Raw genomic sequence first — 22,505 nt, forward strand, 5'->3', positions numbered from 1 at the left:
CCTATGCCCCTCTTATTGCAGAAAATTTTAGTTGCTCCATGGTGGAAACAACAAGGCAATGGACCACAGAAACCATATCCTTCTCTTGACCTTCACCCCTTCTCCTCCTCGAGGATTACTGATCAACTCTTCAGCGAATTCAAGTCGGTCATATAATGTTTCTGCAACCTCGAGCCTCGACATATCCAATAATTGAAGTAGAGTCAAGAGAGGAGAAGAAGAGTGCACGCAAAAGGAACTGCATGTTGAAAAGAGAAGCTTAGAAGACTGATCGAGAAACATTTGATTCCCTCTCCCAGGCTCTCTCTCTCTCTCTCTCTCTCTCTCTCTCTCTCTCTCTTCTTGAGGCACTAAATATGGATTGGGGATGTAGACCGCACGGATAAATGAAGCACGAGCTACACCATTTGATTGAGAACAATTCTACATACTTGAAGCAGCTCCCTTGTTGCTTCATGATGACAAGCAAATCAACTTCTACTATTTCTACTTTTCCAGTATCTTTTTGCATATTTTTTCCCCACTCAGAATTCAGTTTTTGTTACTGATTAAACTTGTTCTTCATGGTGTTGAAATGTTAAAATTCATGCTTGTGAATGGGAAGGTATCATAGGAAATAGAAACCAAATTGAGGGGCCATGCCATTCTTGTGGGAAAAGATGTACCTAGAATTCTCTTGGGTCTGTACAAGGCCATGTGTTGAGTTGATATGAGCTGAAGTGAAAAGCTTATCTTGCCCATCCTTTTCTCTTTTAGTTTACCACTCCATCTCTCTCTCTCTCTCCCAACAGTTCATCCTCTTGCCATATCAGCCACATGCTACTAAAAGAGCAAGAACATTTGTCATTATTGCATCTCCAGTTTGGAGACACTTCCTGCATATTCCATCCTTGCTTCCACTTTGTTCTTTCACTTTGCTTTCGATCATAGCAGCCATATGAACTCCATATGTCCAAAATATTCTATTTCAAGGATTATTCAGATCCTTGTACTTCATGCCTCAAATTTAAAGATATTTTGAAAAAAAAAATATATATCTCAGTGCACTCTAAATTCTTACGTTCAGTCCTTTCTGAAGGAATGACTCCACTTTCAGCATTATCAGATATTTAACTGTCTATCTCATCAGAACATGCTTCACCTTTCTCTTGAGTTTGCCACAGTTTCATGCCCTGGCCTATCTCCTTTCTTCGAGTGAAATCATTGTTTGCCTTTTGTTCTTCATCCCATTTACAATAGGATGAAGTCTAAACATTAATTTATTGTACAGCCAATTCTCTTGACATGCCTATCCATGACTGTTCGTACATGCAAAAGCATATCGGAGTATAAACAAACATTTGCATCAGTCATTTATTGATGTTTGCTTAGTGAATAGACGTGAAGGTTAATGCACGCCATACTTGCTGTCATTTGATCTTGAGACGGACAATGGAGCTGAGCAACAAAAGCACCTCTAAACTGCCAAGCTTTGGCTTTTAATGCGAGCTCACTTTCCTGCCATGGTGGGTCTTCGGTGGGGATAAGCATGGAGGTGGGGCGTTGGAGCTCACGGCCATCTTTGATGACTCCAAAACCAGCCCGGAAAGGCAGAGATCGTTCATGGCTTCTGCAACTTGTCCCAAACCAGGTTCAGCTTTCGAGATGGAGAAGCAAATCAGCAGCACATGTTGGTGCTTCGCCACAAGAAATCATTTCCCGAAGCTCTCGGACATCTCGACGCCGACGGCTATGTGACGGCCCGCGGGATGAGGTCGTCGTGGTACGTTCGCTTTCAAGGCATGTCGGCGACCACGGCCTTCGGGCGAGTTGCGACTTCGTTTTCGGACTTCGACAGGGGCTCGAAGTCGGTGACAGGCGCGCGCGGCCTCGGCCTAGCCACCGAAGCTTCTCTGTGTTACCATCCCTTGTAATGCCCATAAAGCATTCGAGCTTGAACACTAGGCTCGGCAAGGGCTCCCATTGGGCCTATAATTGGGCTTTCTCGGCCCACCAAAGCGGCACGTAAGAGGCTTTCCTCGCCCATTATTCTTCGTCAGAGACGGACGCAGAGAGAGGACGGGCGGCAGCGACGTCGCAATGGCTGCGGTGACGGAGGAGGATCTGCTGCTTAGGAGCTTCATGGCCGAGGTTAGCGGGGTCGAGAGGGACAACGAGGTGGCCAGGTAACCCACCGATTCCTTCCCGCCGTTCCCTCGCTTCTTTGGCTTCCGCAGTTATACCAACTAGGTTTTGCGTAGTCCTTTTCTACGGGCTTTGGGGGTTACGCGAAATCGTGAATTAGGCGGCGATGAGGGATCTTGTTAACGGGAGGGGAACGGCATGTCTTGCCCTACGCAATTTGATGGAGGATTTGAGAACATCGTCGATTCTTTGGATCTGACCTTGTTATCCGGTCTCATGAATTAATTTTCAGTGTATTTAATAGTTGAATTCGAAGCACCAGCTGGTTTGGCAGGGAATAGATTATCGCCCATCCTCTTGTATGCCCTGAAGCAGCAGAGAGGTTGATTTCGCTTCTCAGGGGAGTTTGTAGCAGCATACATCTGAAAAGCACGAAATGTATAGTGTCCCCAGAAGACAATGTGTATTATTGGATTTTCTTCCCTTTTCCAATAAACCCTAGATGAAAGCAAGAAAAAAATGATCTTCCCTTTTCAATATATGTAGATTGAACGAAAAAAGTACCAGCTAAATGAAAAAAACCCGCCTTTGATGCTATATAAATTAGTATTATCGATTAATCTCATTAAATCGTCCAATTTATCCTTGTACCTTTCACCTTCATACCCTCCCCCTGCACCACCAATATCACTGCTACCTGTCTCCACCTACATGACCTCCTGCTAATCTTTTCCACTGCCACCGTCGCCTCTTGCCACTACCATCCTTGTCTGCAGACGGTCACCAACTTCTTCACCACCAACACCCCTACCCTTTGTCCTCTGCTAGTCTCGGTACCCTGCAGCCACAACTCTCTCATCTAACTCAGCAGCCCCATATTCCCATTACCTCCATGTTGTCCTCTACCACACGGTGGATTTGGATTATTGATATCAGATGACATGAATATCCCAATAGAACTTGTTGGGAAAAGGATATAATACAGCAATGATATGTCAAAAAATATTTTAATGTATTGTATTATGTACATGACAAAGCTTGACATCTAGAGTTTGGATGGTTTTGGAGCTTAAGTTAATTTTTGATGAACTTTTCATTAACTGACATTTCGTTCTTCCATTTAGTCCTTTAATCAGTAACAAGTGTATCTCAATTCAGGATACTTTCATGCTTCAAGTTGAATCCGTTTGAGCATCTGAACTTATCCTTTGATTCATCAGTTGATGATGTGAAGAAGCAATATAGAAAGGTAGAGTTACTTTCTTATTTTTAACTATGAATAGATTTGAAATTGTGAATCGGAAATGCCTGATATTGGTGATATTTTGTAGTTGTCCTTGCTGGTTCACCCGGACAAATGCAAGCATCCACAAGCAAAGGAGGCTTTTGCAGGTATTGTGACATAAACAGGTTTGTCTGTCTCTTTGTTCAGCTATCACTGGGCGGTGAAATACATCTGAATGTAGATCTCTCTTGCATAGTCATAACATCTAATTACTTAGTATTTTTCTTACTTTTGTTGAAGACAAATGGGATAATAGCATTAGAAGGAAAGGATGTACTTCCCTTGTAAAACATGTTGTGAATGTACCAGTACTATAAGATCTAAGACTCTAAAAGATAAAAGAGTTAATATTCGGAAAATCTTTAGTCACTCTTATGATGTAGTGATAGAATTTTGCTAAAGAATAATTCTGGTATTTGAGACATGAGTATATATTTTCAACAAAGTTTTAAAGAAATTTGTTGTACACATGGGGGTTTCACTTATATTACCTTGTCTCTAAAAGCTAATTGTCTCTTGACGAACAATTGGCATAATACTTTTGAACATGTATGATGTACAACTATATAAATCTGAGGACTGGTTGAGAAGTTGTGCTATCTAGTTCACTTAATGGGTTTGGTTGGATTTAGATTAGGCTTTGTTTAACTTTAAAACGCACGTATTCTGGTGTTCTATCAGTACTTAAAATGACAAAATTGAACCCTCATCTTGTATTGTTTATCTTGCCCTTTTTTCTGGTTGCTGTATTAGAAATGTAATTGGTCTTGAAAATACAGTATGCCTTCAGTTAAAATTTGGTCCCATTCTGATCTAGCAATGCCATTCTGAACAAAAGAACTCATTGGCCCTTGTTATGTTCCACTATGCTATTAACTTTGAAGGTTACTGATGAATGATATTATTATTGTTACAGCATTAGCAAAAGCACAGCAGTTACTCCTTGATCTACAGGAAAGGGAATATATTCTCAGTCAAGTTAATGCTGCCAAAGGTGGGCATTCTTACGTACTAGTTCCTTATCTTAGATATTTAAGTTATTGATTCCTTTCAAACATTAAATTTATTGAACATAAGCTTCTGGCAATTTCAACGAAAAATTTCACCTAGAATTCCTCATACGTGATAATATTGCTTAATCACAATTGAACTCAATGCCATCAAATTAAGTTGCAGTGCTTATCATAAACTTGCCTTTATGCTTTACATTTTTGTGGATCTCTGCTTTGGTTGGTACAATGTACCAAAATCAACATGAAGATAGCCTTTTCTGCACTGGAGTTCGTCTTTCTGTATTAGTTGACATATTGTACTAGAATTATTTGTTAAATCCATGCAATATACACACTGCTTGTTACAGTTACATTATGAGTTTGTTTGCTTAAAATATTTTATTTCTTGTGATGGTTTGATATGAAAAGAGAAGATCCACTGATGGTGCTTTATGTTGCAGAAGAGCTTAGGTTAAAGAGGAAGAAAGAGTTGAAGAAAGACAATGCCTCTAAATTAAAAGCAATGGTAGATGAGGTATGCTGAGTTGTTTCATTAAACAAGCTGCATGTCCTTTTTACTAGTGATTTTTTTCTTAAGAAGGTTATGTGAACTATTACTCTGTTGACAATGAATCTGATCTTTATTCTTGCAAAATTTGCTTTGCCAGGTGGACTAGATAATTATCGTAAGTGTAAAAGAGAACAAATATCTAGTCACAGATATATCTATATCTATGATACAGCTGATTGACAGTTAGAATTGTACAAATCAAGTATCATACTTGTTTTACTAATGCTTGTATGCAACCAGCAAATTATCTAGAATTGTTAGGTGATGCATGTATAAAAATGGAAAGTATCATCTGATGTGTGCCTAGCTAATTGTCCTTTGCAAGATGTAGATAGATGATATTTTATTGGATGTATATTAACATCTTACAGTTGGTTTTCTTAGCATCTTTAGTATCTCAGTGCACCTTGTGTGGTGTGACTTTGAGAGCAAAGAAAGATGAGTGCCTAGATATATGTTAGTTGGTATCTCCAACTATAGGTAATATGCTCGAGTGCCTAGAGACTCGAGCGTTTTGGAACTTGGGCTTTTAACGCCTAGTGCCTTTGACAACACTAGTCTAGGAACACATGCTTAAGATAAATGCATGTGCATCTAAGGTTACAAAATAACAAAGCAGGAAAGATACAAATTAGATGGCAACTCCTCATAATTGTTGACTTATGAAATCTCAATCTTTGCAGGGTCAAAGAAGTTGAATTTTCACTGAGTTGCAAATGTGACAAACCCATGAGATAGGAGGCCATATCCAAACATGTGGAGTGTGCTATCACACTATAACAAAAGCACACGACTCATCATTTAAAAAATGTAAATAAGCAACAAATATATGTTAGTTGGTATCTCCACCTCGAGTCTCTAGGCACTCGAGCGTATTACCAAGACATAGAATTACATACATTTAACCACTAAAGTAAAGGTATTACCTATAGTTTTCATGCCTCAAACTTAACCATTCAGATCGATAATCAAGAGCGAGGTTGTATTGGCATAGTGCAAAGGCGATAGAGAGGAGCAGCTGGGTCTAAATGTGTTGAAATCGAACGCTGTCGATTTGGGCCTAAACGTGTGGCTTGGTTGAATCGAATCAATTTGGGTTCAATTCAAGCCTAATCAAGGTCGATTTGGGCCAGGCAACCACCTCGGCCCAGGCACATGCCTAAGCTGTGCCCAAATGGAATCGCTCACCGAAGAATTTTGACCGGATAGATATGCATTTCTGAAATAAATGCATAGGATATATTCCGGTATGTAGTTAAACCATGTTTTTTTTTTTTTTAACGTGTGCCCAAGTGCACTTCAATATGGTTTTGCAAGTTGATCAAATAGTTAAATTATCAGGTAAATAACAGCTCAGGAAACTTTGATTTGCATCAACAGGGAAAATTTGAGCAGCAGTACGAGCAATCAGAAGAATTCAAGCAGCAGTTAAAAATTAGAGTGCGTGAAATTTTAACTGAACAGGAGTGGCGTCGGAGGAAAATGCAAATGCGGGTTTGATATACAACCTAATATTTACAGTATTTTGTTCTTGTTCATTGTATACCATTACTACTTACAAAGGAATTGTTGAACACCTGGAATATGTATTCATGAATAACTAGATATCAGAAGAGGAAGGAAGATTAAAGAAGGAAGAAGAAGAAACGAAAGAGATGTGGAAAAGAAAGCGTGAGCATGAGGAACAGTGGGAGGAAACAAGAGATCAACGGGTATGTTTTCTCTCTTTTTCTATTTTTATCAAGATTTTTTTTTTCTTTATGACAATTACTAATCTTATCCCAGTGGCAATAATACTTGGAAACACAAAACATTTTGATGCTGAGATAAATCACTTGTCATAGTTGCAGGAATTACGATATATTGCCAAATTCATCATATGTTAAAGCTCAGATACGATTTTTTTTTTTTTTTCATCAGTATGGGTTGATGGTTTAACCTGAGCTAACTTGAATAAGTTGTTTCCAGGTATTGCCACTTATTTGTGTGTTTCCCATTTCCTATGTATGGTCATCATAATTTAAGAAATGAGCTTAAATATAGTAATATACATGATGGTATCGAAGGAAGGTCATAGATGGTAATGAAACAATTGGTAAAAAAGAAAAGATTGTCTAGGTATTCATAATATTTATCGATAACAGAAGACACTGCATAGTCGCATATATATAGGCAAATGTGAAGTTCAGGTGGATAGAAGAATGAAGCTCGTTGCCTTCATTCCTGATGTCAGTTCTTATTAGGTATATTTGACTCACTGTTTTAAGTTGAAAATGCCTTTAATAAATGAAAATAATCCAAATTTGTGGAAGCAAGTTTTAGATCAATCCAGTAATTTTTTGAAATTTGAGGGGCTCTGTTGGATGTGAAAGAGCTTAAATGCATAAAAGTAGTTGCTCCAGGCATTTGTTTTATGGTAGTGAGAATATTCATAATCATAAATGAGTCTTTTCTGCTTCATCAAATAAATCATGTGAACACCTCATGATTTATTATGAAATGAGTCTTTTCATAATCTTTATTCGGTCTTGACCCTAAAAAATGTGTTATCTAGTTTTATAGCATTCCTTTGGTGAGGTTGATTTTTTGTCACACCTCCTCTGGTCATTCATTCACTACTGATGAAATTAGCAAGGATCATGGTTATGTACCAACTATCAAAATTTTGACATAGATATGGTTTGGAGCAATTAATGCTGTAATAGCCATCGAAAGATCATGATCTAATGAATACTCATCATCCTTGCATCCACCGAATTCACGGTCTACTGTTGCTGCAACTAAATTTACTAAATCTATCACTTATAACTTTACCATACTTCGGTAAACATTGATTTTGTTCTTTTGTTTACCTATCCATTGGTTTATCATAGACGAAAGAAGCCATAATATTTAGGTACTTGTGGTTCAACCTTGGTCTTAGTTGGTCTTTTGGGTGACGAGTGGAAACTTGTGGATCATCTTAAGCATAATTTTCTCGTATGTCGCAGGTTTCCAGCTGGAGAGATTTCATGAAGACCGGAAAGAAGGTGAGAAATAATGGTGCCTGTGATGGTACAATAAATAGCATGGAGTTTCTGAACTGATGCTATTATTGTTCTCTGTAGGGCAAAAAAGGTGAGATACGGCCACCAAAGCTCAAAACAGAAGATCCAAATAAGTCCTACGTTCAAAGGCCTGTGAAGAGAGGGTGAAACCAAATTACTCGTCGGAAACCGGAGACTTGATTTAGCATATCTTCAAGACGAGCAATTGTGTTTATTGTGGCGAGTCTGCCGGTTGCGATGATGAAAAATATATTAGTACAACTCTGGTCATTAGGTTTTATCAACATTTACGGGAGTTATCACCTGTTTAAAGTTCTTCCTGTCGTGAATTCTGTGTTGGTGATATGATGATCCAAGATTTTTAGGGAAGAGATTGAAAATGCCACAAAACCAAGCCAATAATAAGATTGTGTATGTTGATACAACCCGAAACCGATGGATCGTCCTTGTGTCGGGCACTCCAGTCTAACTAAGTATAAAAAAAAAAAAAAAATTAATACGCTAAAACAGTGATTAAAGCTCGATGTTGTTTATGTCTCTCGTACACTTGGCTTCTCTTTTTCTTTTTTCGTCTCCTTCTTTGCTTTCTCTATCTCCTTTCTTCTTCTTTCTCCTTTCTTCTTTCTTCTTTCTTCTTCTTTCTCCTTTCTTCTTTCTTCTTCTTTCTCCTTGATAGCTTCTCTGCTTTCTTTTTTTTGTTCTCCTTTGCTAACCCTATGATCTCCTTTCTTCTTCACTCTTATTTTCTCTACTACCTCGTTTCTTCACCACCGACACCGACTGATCAAATCATCATAGTCAGTCCCTTGTAAACGACAATCAACCAAGACAGAGAATAAGATTAACTAATGGTAAGTAATATCAACAGACAATCGGAATTGTTGTTTATTCCTTTATCATTAAGGAAAGTAAAATAATTAATTTTTAATGCATTAATTTGTAATTCTCTCTGCAAATTTTATACAGCTGATAGAAGCCAGAAATAAACCAGAAATCCTGATAGAAGCCAAAAGACACCGACAGTTGATACAGCTTTCGGAACAAGACAATGAAAGCGCTCTTATTGTTCGGTGCTTCATCGTTCAGAAATATAAATACAAAATCATCACAACTGTCTTCCCAGTGTGTCATTTACAAGGCATTTTCGATGGCTCACAAAATGGCGAGCACTTAAATCGAAAACTTGAGAAATGCAAGGTGAAAAAATTGGAGAACGAATATCTATAGGGGAAAATTTGTTAAAGAATACATTCGGAACTTTGTCTCGAACTCTAATTATATTACTCACTCGATCAAGTGATTGCTGGGGATTTGGCCAAAGATATCGGGACACCCATCCCACAAACCTTTTCCCCTTGTCTCCCAGTAACCACCAAGGTAACGGTATGTGCCGCTGGCTTTGTCCTTAGCAAACCACCGAGGTTTCCAACCTGTTTCCTGCATCTTTCTTGCCTGCATGTCATCAGTCACTAATTCATTGATGGAAGCATTAAAAATAGCAGTCAAAATGATTGACAAAGAAATTGGAAAAAAATAAAAGGAAAAAAGAGATTTAGGAACTAAATTTATTTGACAAAGAAATTGGAAAAAGAAACTGTAGGCTGTTTGCTAGAAGAATCACAATTTATTTGACTCAAAAGCCCAAGTTATTAGTCCATCTATCAATTCAGGAACTAAATTGAGATGTTATAATCTTCGCCCAACTAAAGGGTTGATGTCCTCATCGAGGCACCCAGATATAGTTTGTGTAATTTCTTCAATTGAAGCGTTAGATTTTCATAATTGCATAAGCAGGATGATCAACGAAATGAACAACAAGCCAACTCCATACATCAAATATACCGCAGAACTATAAAAAATTAGAGACAGCAACACTACAAAGTACAAACTACCCAAGATGAAAGAATTACTAGTCTAATGACATTAAGAATAATTTTAAATTTGGAAAAGCAAGTTGTTGTCAACTTAAACCTGTCGTTGCCTTTGTTCCAGTCTCAACTTCTCGGAGTTTGCTATTTCATACTCCCCGTTCTCCAAGCACCTCTGGTCAGGTCGAAGCCTTGAGTCAGTGGGTGGCAACTTTTCCTGCTCATCAATCAACACAAAATTAAAAGCTTTTAGATTCTGTATCAAAAAAATGTTTGTGAAAAAATAAGAAAAGCCAGGAATGAGAGAACACCAAATGCTTCACCTTTAATCCAGGGGTTAATTCATTCAGCGTAATGGCAAAGCGAGTAAGGTTGTAACGGGTAGGATGCTTGGATGGTTTACTACGCTTCCACAGTAATTGGGCTTCAGAAAATGATTCAGCTCGGTTGCCCTTTCCAGAGACATCTCCGACCATGTAATGCATGCTGTCATCCCATTTTCCAATTAGGGTTGCAACAGTTTTCCCACTGCGATCCAGAACTACACCTTGGACCTACAAAGGCTAAAATCAATGTCTTTTTGTTGATATGAAAAGAGATTGTTGGATGCCAAACTCAACAGTGCCAGTATTCTGTGCAGCTTGTACTAGTCTTGCCATTCCCAGGCAGATCGAAAATATCACACAATAATAGTGTCATGATCAACAGATGACAGTAAGCAGGCTCTGCGAATAACTCGTATAAGAAGGTTATGGAACAGAATTGACCAACATATGCAACATTACTATCTTACATGGCAATTCTAGAAAACTAGGCCCATGAAAATTGAATAGGTTAGAGTTTTGCACAAAGAACATCAATATGATTGCAATTCCATAAATGAAACTTGCTGAATGATAGCAATAATAGATTGAGTGAAGTAATGTCAAATATTGATGATCAACAATTAGCACAAGTACCACACATGACACAAGCAAACAGCTGTCTCTATATACGCAAGCAAAATGGAGGAAAGGAAAAATACATGTAGCATTGGGTACAATCTATGATTTCTAGAGGAAATTAAGATAAAGGGCAAAAGAGCAAATCACCTGATGAGGGTTGCGGTCTATTATGGACTGCTCCTTGAACTTTAGCTTGCATGAATATTCACCATTACCTTGTATACGCATAGTACCATAATGGTCACAATAAAGTTTTCCCAATATAAGGTTATAAATGGAAGTCGTCACCTAAAATAGCATGTAACAAAGTCTCATACAACGTTCACAACATCTAAAACACAATATCTCATGTAAAAATGAAATACCTTGTTCCATTGAAAAACTTCACCATCATCAAACTCAACAGAAAGAATACCAACAGGGTCAAGCTGAATTGAACGTCCCCAAAACTTGCTTCTCAAATTGCTATCTCCCCAGAACTTCCATCCATTACCTTCACAGTGACATGCAACAATCATGGGATGATGACTGACCTGTATATGCAGTAAATAGGTAAACTAATTCTCTACTTTGCATAAACTAAAGCATGTAGATTTAAACAATGCAGAGAAGACATAAACAGCAAAAATACAAAAGCAAATCAGCAGCAAATTAAAGCAAAACAAAATAGATATGACAACAACGGTGAGGAAATAACATTGCAGCTTAGTAAAGGTCAATGACGTTATTTTATGTAAAAGGCATGAAGAGCAACTCGTATGGACTGAAGTCATAAACTCCTAGATAGCACAATAAAAAGAACAGATGTCAAAAATTAAAGCACATTTCAGTTCAATCAGATGTCTCTACATGCCATCTTCTCTGTCACATTTGTGGTTCAAGAATAAACTTCGCTGCTAGTTGAAAACAAAAAAATTCCAATTTACTCAAAATTTTCAACCATCTCATAATATTCAGTTTTATAATGTAAATTGCCAGATTGCATCCCAACCACATATTGCTAGGAAACGTGTATGCTGGAACAAAACATATGATTGGGGTCGTCCACAGTAAACAAGTTCAACTTTTGTAACAACAAAAGAATATATACAGAATCCTTCATTAAAAAACAACAACAAAAAATGCATACCATAAAATTTATGCTCATGAGTTAAAAACCCAATATATGTAGATTTTGAAGTGAAATATAACAAAAAAAATCAGAATAAAGAATTAAACTGTCTTGGAACCCTTGTCCGTGTAAACTGATCATAAATTTACTCAACCAGAAATTAAATCACCAATTACTAGGGAAAAAGTCAGAATAAAATCCATGGTTGGGTATATATCTTTCTTGTAAATGAGAAAAATACACCAAAGAAAATAGCAGCCCCACTATGCTAGGTACATTAAATAGTGTAGGAGTCAATAAGAAGTTCACAAATTCCTTTAGCATATTGGATCCCTGGTGTTTGTATTTTAGATAACATAATATCCAACAAGAATACACAAAAGGCAGTGGCATAATAACATAAAAAAACTGCACATTATGGAAGCACATATCACGGTAGAGAATATATTGATAAATATATGCATGAGGAATATAACAGAAGAGGAAGCAGAAAAGAGGCAGAAAAATCAACTGAGTTGGCATTGTCACGTTTATAAATATATTGAATCTGGTGTGGAAGGACAGGAAAGAGATTGTTAAGATCTAAAAGATCATAAATGACCACAGCTTGTTAGAATTTCAGAATGTGAGGAAAGAATTAAGTTTCCTTTGTTCATAGACTCACCAAATAATTAAAGTTCAAATTTAGCTTCAATGATTTATTTAACATCAAATTTATTGAGAGACAAAAAAGGGATAAAAGTCAAAGACACAATTGATAGCATCAAGTATGAAAAGAATTGATTAGTATGACATAAATATAGGAAAATTTTGTGTTTGTTTTACCTTTTCTGCAAAAAACTTTAGACCTTTTTCAGGATACTCAGCCTCATATGTCTCCCCCAAAAGTGGATTAAAAGGTTTGCAGCTTCTGCCCTCAGTCGAAGCATATCCAGAAACAGCAAATGCAGCAACATTAAGGATTCTCATAAGTCCATCACCCTAGAAAATTTCATAATATCCAAATTTTCAACATAATTAGGATAGGCTCATGCAATCATTGAACTAAAATGCAAGCATACTCAATTTGACTTTGCATGGTTAGTTGATCGCAAAGCAACTAGTGTTTGTTGATTTCCATAAACAAAAATGTCTCAATGAGTTTATTCAGGAGTCTATCTCATTAGTATAAATGTTTTCATGCAACTTCTATTGTATCCACGGTCAAACAGTATATTAAAAATTATGATGTCCGATGATTATTTTGCCCTTAAGAGTTTCTAATAACAAGACAGCAATATACTTGAGTAAGTTGAAACCCAATTACTAGAAGGCCTCCATGTCATGTTGATGTGATTTGGTACCCAACAGTTGAACTTGTATAATGTAGCCAGTCTTTATTTCCTTAGCCCTGTGGCATATTGCTCCATGCAAAGGGTTCCCTCCCCTTACCCCGCTCCACCTACTGTAAAGTTGATCACCTTCTCAGCCACCTTCCAGCTTGTTTGATGAGACCAAAGTGGAAATCAATGGGTTTATTATCAAGGCTGACAGGGAATGCTCCTCTGTTGTGAGTATTTATTTCTTCAACTATTGGCTTACCAAATATTTCCATGGACCATTGAGTGTTTCCATGGCCTACTGCAAAACATGTTCTTTCAACATTGTTATAAGTTTAAATTCCACATTAGGTTGCTAAAATTTCTATTATAATTCTTGGTTCGAGAGCGCCTATAGGGCAATAACCATGCTAGAAGAAAAGCTCTAAGAAAGTATTGCAACCGTTTGTGGAGTATGCCATCTCCAAGTATCCTTCACAGATTGTGGATGATGGTGGAAGGAGACTTTCCCTGAGAAGCATGCCAGTGGTTGTCTTAAAGAATGTCAAAATAACCTCGGCAAGAAAATCCAAAAGAACACAACAGTTAATGTGAGAGTTAGGAGTATATTTTTGTGGCTTGTTAAAACAATCAGATATTTATGACTGGAAATCTCAATATGATATGAGTTACAACCAAAATCATGACATAACTAAAATAAAGAAACATGGATTAATTTATGAAAAAGGGTTGAAGGAAAAGAAGATATTTATATGGACAAAGCTTATACTTCAAAATAAAGTGATTAAGAATTAGCATTCAGAGACAAGTTTGCCAATTACCTTTTTGCCACATTCATATGCTTGGTCAATAAGGTAAGAATATTCCAGATCTTCAAAACATTTTTGCAAAGATGAAAGTGGTTCATTAAAATAAACAGGAAGACAAACTTTTGTGAGATCCTTCCCGATGTTGTCCTTAATCATTGACCAGAGACTCACTCCTTTTTCTTTTTCAACTGGATCAGGTAATTTTTTGCGCCTTCTAACATATGTGTACTTTGTTCTCACGGACTTCATTGAAGAGTCGGTACCATCAACAGAACTACCACTGTCATCATCAGAGTCAATTTGAAATTTTGGAAAGTCAGATCGACTGCTTTTGAAAGAACTTGATGAAAGAAAATCTTTTGTATCAAAAAAAGTATTATCTTCTTCATCAATCTCCTCTTCAACAGGATCATGCCTTCCATTATCATAATCAGATTCACTTGGACTTACTTCGGGAGAACAAGCACCTGTAACAAGAAATGAAAGACTCAATACTGCTGAGAGTTACAATACTTAACCACGTGAGCAAAAGCTATAACAAAGGCAATCCAGATTGCTAGTTGCTTAAATAATTAAATCAAAAGTATTTTGCAATCACTGTCAGAAATCAAATTAATAAAATAGTGAGATTCATAAGTCATTTGGTAAATCAAATGTGATATCAATATCTGTCATAATCCAATATGTAAAATATAAAGATTTGACACATAAGTTCATAGAAGTTATTGAATATTATGACAAGATCACCCTTTTTCAAGCAGATGATGGGCCTCATAGGAAATATCACAAAACATATAAATTTAGAAGTTTATGATCTCAGGATGTGTTTCTTGAAAATGTGGCAGAATAAAAAGCAAAACACCATGCATAATCATGAGATTGAATCTAAAAGACAACAAGGAGGCCAAAAAAGAGAAAAATAAAAGTTCAACATTATAAAAAACAAGGCAAGGCTTATAAAACGCCTATTCCTGCTACACCGATCCTTTCTACTTAGTAAGCATTCTTGAAATGTTGGGTCACAAGTTATTAATTCCCTGAGACAGCAAGTAATCGAGGTTGCATATAGTTGATCTTGCAGACTAAATTATTAGTTCATTTCAGTTATTAATTGAATCTGGAGAAGCTACTAATTGGTTTTTAGAGAAAGAAAAGTATACTTTCAACTTCATATTATAATTTTATTTTCGTGTATTTCCAGTGATATACAATAGCAAATGTCATGAGTACAGCCTTGATACTTGCTCATTTTGTGAATTACATTTCAGAAAAGTTACTGAATATAGAAATTAAGAACTAAAAGGAAGATAGAGAACAATTATAGAAAAGGTAGATCATGTAATAGCAAGAAAAAAATGGAGAAAAAAGAATTGAAAAAAGATACATGTATGAATGGCAATTATCAAATAGATCAACAAATAATTATCTGAACAAATGGGATATTAATAAACAATTCTTCCAACCACTGTACCACTAAATTTCCCATTCTCTGGAACAGAAGTGGATTCACATTCTCTTGATCTTTTGTGGTTCTCGTCGATAAGTGTATTCTCCAAGTCAACCTTTTCTGTCTACATAATGAGGCCACAAGAATAACAATATAGAACTGATCAGAAATGCTGTATGCGTATGCCAACAAAAAAAGACTGCACAAGTTAATCCACGAATATTGTAAGTAAAAGAAAATTATCAGCATGGTAGGCACAGGCTAGCCAAAGGTCATCTTTTTCTACCTCTAACTGTCGAAGCGTGTCAAGGAGGAGGATCTGCTTCTGTTTAAGAAGAACCACCTGGTTCTGCAGGGAGGCAAACTCACTCCTCATGATCTGCTCGCTGTCCTGTATCGCAGCCTCACTCAACCCCTCCTCCAGCAGCCTCTGCCTCAGCTTTTCCGTGGAGACAATCACATTATCCATCGGCGCCATCAGCTCGCTGTTGGAGATCCTAGGGAACATATCCTTCACCGCCTGCAGCGCCTCCACCCACACCAGCCGGTTCTCCCTCGTATCCGCCCTCAAATGAAGCCTCTTCGTACCTGAAAAGATGGAGAACCTTCTCTCGTCCGATCGACTCTCCCTAATCGATGAGACCTAATAGCAGTAAAAAGAACGCTGTAATACCTGAAGTAAAGTAGAAGATACGCCCAGATTGGATGGAAATGAGAAGGAGAGAGGTTGATTCTTGCCTTCAGGTGGATTTCGCCGACGGGCCTGCGAGGGAGATGGGGATGGCCCTTCTTCCGGCGCGAGATCCGACGGAAGGACTCCTCGCCTATGACCTTAGAGGACAATTCGTCATCCGGCGCGAGCTCGATGCGGTCGGGGCCATGGATCTTGTAGTAGGACAGGACGCCGTCCTGGAGGACGAACCACCGGAGGCGCCACCCCCTTCCGTAGTTGACCCACTTGTGGAGGACGCCGGAGACGCCGTTCCGGACGATGTCATTGAGCCGAAGGTCGCCGCGGAAGCGGGAATCGCGGGCGGAGGAGCAGCATGGGGACGACGGTTCGGACGGCGGGAGGATGAGAAGGCGGCGTCGGCGTGGGCGCCCGTTGTCGCTGGCGGACGCGCCAAGAGGCAACGAGGGCCATCGGCATCCGTTGTGGTGGTGGTGATGGTGGTGCCCTTCACGAATGGCGGCCGCAGGCGGAGGGGAAGGAGCCATGGTGCGATTTGGTGAACGCAAGAAGAAGAGGCGCGTGGTAGTGTTGGTTTTGACGCTTCGTTGCCGCGGAAGACGGAGAGCGGTTTGGGTTTGAGATGTAGTTTTGGTTCCGCTCTTTAGAAAGGAAGAGGGAGGGAGGAGGTGGAGCGAGTCGAACCGGAGACGAGACGACCGCTCCAAGAAAAACTCGCCACCGAAGAAATATGAGCGACCCGAAACGACGCGATTTATGCCTTCCCACCCACCACACTTCCCGTCCATCCGTGAAGCCTAGTTCGGGTGGGGCCCGAACTCATACCAATAAAACCGAAGGTAAATCCAGGGCGACGACCAAACCGTCGGACAGTAACGCCGTGGGAGATTTCTACGCGATTACGTAGCAATTTGCTTTTGAATTTAAACGCCTTTCGTTCGCACCGTTCGCAATCGCTTAGTTATTCGCCACGTGGTTCGTATTTATTGGCGAGGACAGGTGAGCCCCGCCCCCCCTCGGCCGCACGGATCTGAAGGCGAGAGCGGACGCGGAGGATGCCGACTCGATGTTGCACGAATCTCGATGTCGCGTTTGACCCGGACGCCACACGGGTGCGGTTCAACGGATGACGCGGCCTTGCACCGATATGGAATCCCCGTGCGCCTCTTTGCGTGTACTTTGGGCTCACCACTCTCTTACGACAAAGTGTACCCGCACGCCTCGGGGCTCGGCGTTGTGGTCCACCACGGTGTAAATCGTTGCCCGAATCGGGTGCGTATGTTATTAATGTTGCCCTTAAAATAATCATTTTCCCTGGAATTGATTTCCATGTGATTCTTAATAAGACGTTAAGAATCATAAAAGTGTTTTGATCCATCCATCTCGATGGTCTAATGATGCGGATCTTTAAAGAACAATAAACTGGGGTGAACGAAAAGAAATATAGGATGGTCGGGTCCACTATTCATTAGTTAGGAGGTATCTCTTGGAGTGTTGGGGTGGAGCCACAGTCTGAAACCCTGTGGTTCCACCACATGCAATGTCGTGTACCTCTTCCTCCTCTCTTCGCTCCCTCAGTCGTAGGTGGATTTGGCCGATAGGAGCGGCAGGAAATGATCATCGCCTTCTCTCTTGCCATTTTGCTGGAAGACAACGCGTTAGCTCATCATCACCTTAATGAAACCAAGAAGAGCTCAATCATTGTTGCACTTAAAAGAACAACGTTATCTTCGTTTTCGTTTTCTTTTATAGGGACAAAAAGATTATTTTAATTGAAACATAAGCATGCAGTTGTGAATGGCGGTCGGTAAGCCGCAAGATATGGGCGAGATCAATCATCCTCCCGTGGTCATGTCTGGTCTGCCATCATCGTGCTTTATAAGGCGTGCAGGCCATCACATGGATGTCCCTCCGCCGATGGGACGTAGCCATCCTAGCCGGCTAGACCGTGACCACCACCACCACCACCACCCTCTTTTGGGTCGCGTCCGAGATGAGGAGACGCCGCCGGCTGTGGGGAGGCCGGCACCACCACGCGGAGTTCCCATACGACAGCGCTCCCACCGTGACGGCCCACCTTTGGAGGTGGATCCCGGCCCCCACCCTGCTTGGAGGGATGTGAGAAGGTCGGGCGTGCGTCGCCGTCGCGCGGTACCTGGCGGGGGTTGGGCCAGACCCACCGACCGCGTGGTTCGCTTGTGGGCTGGTCGGGGTTCTCCTGCCGCACGTGGGACGGTGGTCGGCAGGACTTCTGGTCTGGGGACGGAGTACAGGATCCGCATACGGTTATGTTTATATTGGGGATTTAGTTTCTCGGTCGGTCTCATCCATGAAAGAGGCGACCAACACCTCCGACGGGATGGCCAGTGCCGCCGAAGACCACCCCCGCCTGCTCTCAATCCGGAAGGAGGACGAGCGGATCCTCCCGCCCACTCGTGAGCGCCTCCCCTCGACGCTGCACGCATGCATGCACGCACGCATACACAGTTAGCTGTGGTTCTTCCTTGCGATCACCATGTCTTGATTCGTACGCCGTCGTCAGTGATGGTCACACGTACCTGCTCCATGGTTTCTCCGGCTCTGTTCTTCCCCAAGCTCTTGTACGTCCTCCAAAAACATGTGTAAAAGTAGCATCATAATCAATGCAAGACAGATAAATCAAAGTCAATCGAATAATTTTAGCAGTGCAAACCAAATCAAATCTCAAAACTCATGACATAGGGCAGACACCCGATCAAACATATTTGCAATAAGAGATGAAGATGATTTATCATTTGGGATGAATTCTCACTCTCTCAATAATGAATGAAGTAATATCGTGAATGGGGGGATAAATTGCTTCCAACAACAAATGAGGAATCATCCTAAGTCGATTCAATTTGAACATAGTTAAGTCCAACTTAGGTCAAACTATTTGAACCAATTTGATTTCCGTTTTAAGTCCAATTTAGAGGTCAATCGGTCATACATGGCTGTCAGGCCATCTCAATTTGGGCCGACTCAGCACAGTGTTGGGCCGACTCGGCACAGGCTCGGGTCGAGTCAGAATTCGGTCCAAGTCAGGGGCTGTGCAAGCCATCGGGTTGTCTCGGTCCGACCAAGTCCGAATCGATAGTCTCACTCATATCAGATTCGACTTTGGCCGATTGTGATTTCAACCTTGATTTTCTTTTTTTTTCTCACAAAAAAATAAAAAATTCCCATTAATAATTATAATAATAATTAAAATTTTCAAAAGAACCAAATTAAAGTTTTAATAATACAAAATAATTCGATTAAGATAAAAAATATAATTTAATAGGATTCTGAAATTATTTTCATGAATTAAAAATATTAACAAATCAATTATTCCGAATTAGATAAAATTTATGAACTATTGAAAAAAAATCAGATGTTTAAATTAGGTAGTTGTCCAAAATAAATTTTCGGAAATCTAAAATAAGTTTTATATCATCTAAATATAAAATTTACATTGTAGTGTTTATCTCTCTGGATATTATCTTGTGCCTTCATGTTAAAACGAGGAGGGCTCTCCTCAAGGAGTCGGGAGAGAGGTTTATTAGGATTAGGAATCAGACAATTCTTGATTCGGATTAAAAAAAATAAATTAATTTTAACTGTATTTTATTCTCTGATTAATAGAGTTTAATTAGGACTCGAACTCTTTTTTTTTTTTTTGAAGTTATCTGATCATAAAAAATCACTGAGGAATAAATATATATTATGAAATATATCTCTTTCTTATTTAAATATGAATTTACTGTATTTGGGGATTACAGTACAACCAGAAATTGAAAGTGAATCTTATGCACAAATCAAATCTGGAATCATATGATTCACTGGATTAATCCATCTTGCTGACAAATTTGTGGTCAATGTGAATGTTTCCAGGTTTAAGGTCAATGAAGAAGACTTAAAGGTTAAGATTCTTCTTTGCCAAAAAGGAAACGTAACTTGTCGGAAGTTGTTCAGAAGTACGACTAAAATGGCATGAAAAGGATGGAAGACTAAAATGGTATGCAAAGTAAGACTAACATAGCATAAATTAAATATTCTAGCATCTGATAGACTTATAAACTCTTAGTTTCCCTACTACTCAATCAATACGAGATTAAATGATCTTATAAAAAACGAATCACAATCTGAAGCTTCTCGTCAGATGATCTGATTCTGGAAGGAAATTTCCACGGCCTGCAGCGTCCAGCACTGGATTAAGCAGTATCCTGCTGGCAAGTCTGTGGGTGGTCAATGTGACTGTTTCCGGGGAGTAAGGCCAATGGATATTCCAAGTTATAACGAAAGCTTGGCATGCCAAAAATGAACACATTTAATGGAAGAAAGCAACTATAGAGAGCAGATTCACTTGCAGTTGCCACCGTGGATGATACGAGATCTGTGCCTCGTCCCACCATTTGTACGTATCAGATCTGTCCTCTTCCACGATACCGCGGAATTAGATTCCCGACTACCATTCACAACAGCTGTTTTCCGGTTTCAAAGACCAGCTCGTCCTACGGTTAACCATCTGGCTGGGGCCGACCTCGGATGGACTTCACTTGGATCACCGATGACGACATGTCGGGGATCGTCCGCCCGCGTATCTACTAGTTGCCACCTATACACACGGCACTTCTACTCCCCTGCGTTCGCGTTTAAGTATACCCGCTGTCTAAGCTCCGCGAATCGTCTTCACTCTTTTCTGCGATCCGAGGGTGAAATTTTCCGATGGACAGCGGAGACACGGGGAACAACGCCGCCGGCAAGCAGCAGCAGCAGCAGCAGCACCTGTCGACGAGCAAACGGTACCGGGGGGTGAGGATGAGGAAGTGGGGCTCGTGGGTGGCGGAGGTGCGGTTCCACAACAGCCGGGAGAGGCTGTGGCTTGGCTCCTACCCGACTCCTGAGCAGGCAGCGAGGGCCTTCGATGCTGCCGTGTACTGCCTCCGCGGGCCCGGCGCTGCGCTCAACTTCCCCGACCAACCGCCCCACATACCCTCGGCCAGTACGCTGAACCGGGAGGAGATACGGGCCGCAGCCGTACGGTTCGCTCATGACGTGCCTAGGCGGGCTGAGGAGGCACAAGGCGGTGGTGGAGAGGCATCGACTGGCGTGGTGTCTCCAGGGGAGGCGAACTCGCGAGCAATGGCGGAGTCGATGGAGGTCTTCCCGGCGTTTTACTTCCCAGGAGTATCGGGGTGGTCGAATGAGGAGGAAGAGGATGTTTGGGCTGCTGCCGCTACTGCTTCTATCGATGACATTTATAGATCATCACCTCTCTGGAACTTTTGAACCCCGTTCTTCAGACGGAAACGTCGATATATTTATAGTGTGTGTGCATCTAAACAATTTTGGAGCTTGAGAACCAATGTTTTGCGAACATACTCGTAGATTTCGGAAGAGATGTAGCAGTGTCTTTGATCCACTAACTAGTATGTGAGGTGATGGAGATATAAACAGGAATAACCTTTGTATAGGAACAAATACTAGAAGACCAAAATACGTAGCGGAATAAAATGGAAACACAATCAAACAGAACACCAAGATATACGTGGAAAACCCCTTCAATGTGAAGGGTAAAAACCACGGGGCAAACTAGAGATAATCCACTATGAGAATAATGAATGTACAAATCTCAATCTCTTGCCCAAAACCCTAGCAACAACCACAAGAGAATAACTGGGATACAAGGATCACGTCACTGCCCACAATATCTAAAACTCCCAAGTAATCACAGCAAGAGCCTACTGTAGATTTGATCTAACATGAGATGAGAACATTGCTAGATGATTGAGAACAGTCTCTCTGCGTTGTCCTTATCTTCTTCCCTTTCTTTCTCTTCCTTTTCTACCTTGTTCTCCTTCTTCTCTTTGGAATCTCGTGGCTCCAAAAATCTGCTTGCTGCATTTTTATAGCTTTAATCTGCCTCTAAAACGCAGCCACCACACCCCCCTAATCTTAATTAGGGTTAGGTTAAGAGGGGGTGTGGGCTGTGGACTGATAAAGCCCACATTGGCTGAATATGGGCCATCAGCCCAACAACCTCCCCCTTCAGCCCATAAGGGAGGTTGTCCCATGACTCCTCAATGTGAAGCCATACCGACCAACTGTCGGCATATCTCCTGTCTTTCTTTTGGTAAGGTCTTCGTCAACATGTCTGCTCCGTTGTCATCTGTATGAATTTTCTGAAGCTGCAACTGCTTCTCTTCAAATACATTTCGAATCCAGTGGTATCTGACATCTATATGCTTTGACTTGGAATGAAACATTGGGTTCTTACTCAAATGGATGACACTCTAG

The 22,505-nt window shown here is 40.2% G+C and overlaps 3 protein-coding genes across 4 annotated transcripts; 2 read left to right on the forward strand and 1 right to left on the reverse strand.

Moving 5' to 3' along the window:
• Window positions 1–2,012: 2,012 nt before the first annotated feature.
• On the forward strand, window positions 2,013–8,388 carry LOC135630996 (J domain-containing protein spf31-like). The gene is made up of 9 exons (XM_065138347.1): window positions 2,013–2,165; window positions 3,283–3,373; window positions 3,456–3,516; window positions 4,326–4,403; window positions 4,863–4,936; window positions 6,353–6,466; window positions 6,577–6,684; window positions 7,963–8,001; window positions 8,080–8,388. The coding sequence occupies exons 1-9, from the start codon at window positions 2,080–2,082 to the stop codon at window positions 8,164–8,166; spliced, it is 738 nt and encodes a 245-aa protein (XP_064994419.1). The 5' UTR covers window positions 2,013–2,079; the 3' UTR covers window positions 8,167–8,388.
• Window positions 8,389–9,043: 655 nt separating this feature from the next.
• Window positions 9,044–16,919, reverse strand: LOC103976119 (oxysterol-binding protein-related protein 1C-like). Of its 2 annotated transcripts, XM_009391311.3 has the most exons (10): window positions 16,256–16,919; window positions 15,804–16,160; window positions 15,542–15,641; window positions 14,083–14,537; window positions 12,768–12,923; window positions 11,197–11,364; window positions 10,979–11,119; window positions 10,211–10,441; window positions 9,991–10,104; window positions 9,044–9,471 (listed from the first exon to the last, which is right to left on the reverse strand). In XM_009391311.3, the coding sequence occupies exons 1-10, from the start codon at window positions 16,733–16,735 to the stop codon at window positions 9,304–9,306; spliced, it is 2,370 nt and encodes a 789-aa protein (XP_009389586.2). In that variant the 5' UTR covers window positions 16,736–16,919; the 3' UTR covers window positions 9,044–9,303. The 2 variants fall into 2 exon arrangements, with proteins under 2 accessions (XP_009389586.2, XP_064994709.1); XM_065138637.1 differs by lacking the exons at window positions 9,044–9,471; window positions 9,991–10,104 and having other exon boundaries at window positions 10,314–10,450.
• A 4,002-nt stretch (window positions 16,920–20,921) lies between these two features.
• On the forward strand, window positions 20,922–21,556 carry LOC135631339 (ethylene-responsive transcription factor ERF017-like). Its single transcript, XM_065138928.1, has one exon. It carries the CDS (start codon window positions 20,934–20,936, stop codon window positions 21,495–21,497), a length of 564 nt encoding a protein of 187 aa, XP_064995000.1. The 5' UTR covers window positions 20,922–20,933; the 3' UTR covers window positions 21,498–21,556.
• Window positions 21,557–22,505: the final 949 nt, after the last annotated feature.

The sequence above is a fragment of the Musa acuminata genome, chromosome BXJ3-2 (genome assembly GCF_036884655.1).
Source record: "Musa acuminata AAA Group cultivar baxijiao chromosome BXJ3-2, Cavendish_Baxijiao_AAA, whole genome shotgun sequence".
In the NCBI taxonomy this organism is placed as follows: Eukaryota; Viridiplantae; Streptophyta; class Magnoliopsida; order Zingiberales; family Musaceae; genus Musa; species Musa acuminata.

Coding starts and splice junctions, on each gene's coding strand:
- LOC135631339 (XM_065138928.1), top strand. CDS start 20,934: ATGGACAGCGGAGACACGGGGAACAACGCCGCCGGCAAGCAGCAGCAG.
- LOC135630996 (XM_065138347.1), top strand. CDS start 2,080: ATGGCTGCGGTGACGGAGGAGGATCTGCTGCTTAGGAGCTTCATGGCC. Junction 4,937..6,352: donor TAAAAGCAATGGTAGATGAG/GTATGCTGAGTT, acceptor TTGCATCAACAG/GGAAAATTTGAGCAGCAGTA. Junction 8,002..8,079: donor TCATGAAGACCGGAAAGAAG/GTGAGAAATAAT, acceptor TGTTCTCTGTAG/GGCAAAAAAGGTGAGATACG.
- LOC103976119 (XM_009391311.3), bottom strand. CDS start 16,735: ATGGCTCCTTCCCCTCCGCCTGCGGCCGCCATTCGTGAAGGGCACCAC. Junction 14,538..15,541: donor AGAGAATGGGAAATTTAGTG/GTACAGTGGTTG, acceptor TTCTTGTTACAG/GTGCTTGTTCTCCCGAAGTA. Junction 12,924..14,082: donor CATATGAATGTGGCAAAAAG/GTAATTGGCAAA, acceptor GAAATTTTCTAG/GGTGATGGACTTATGAGAAT.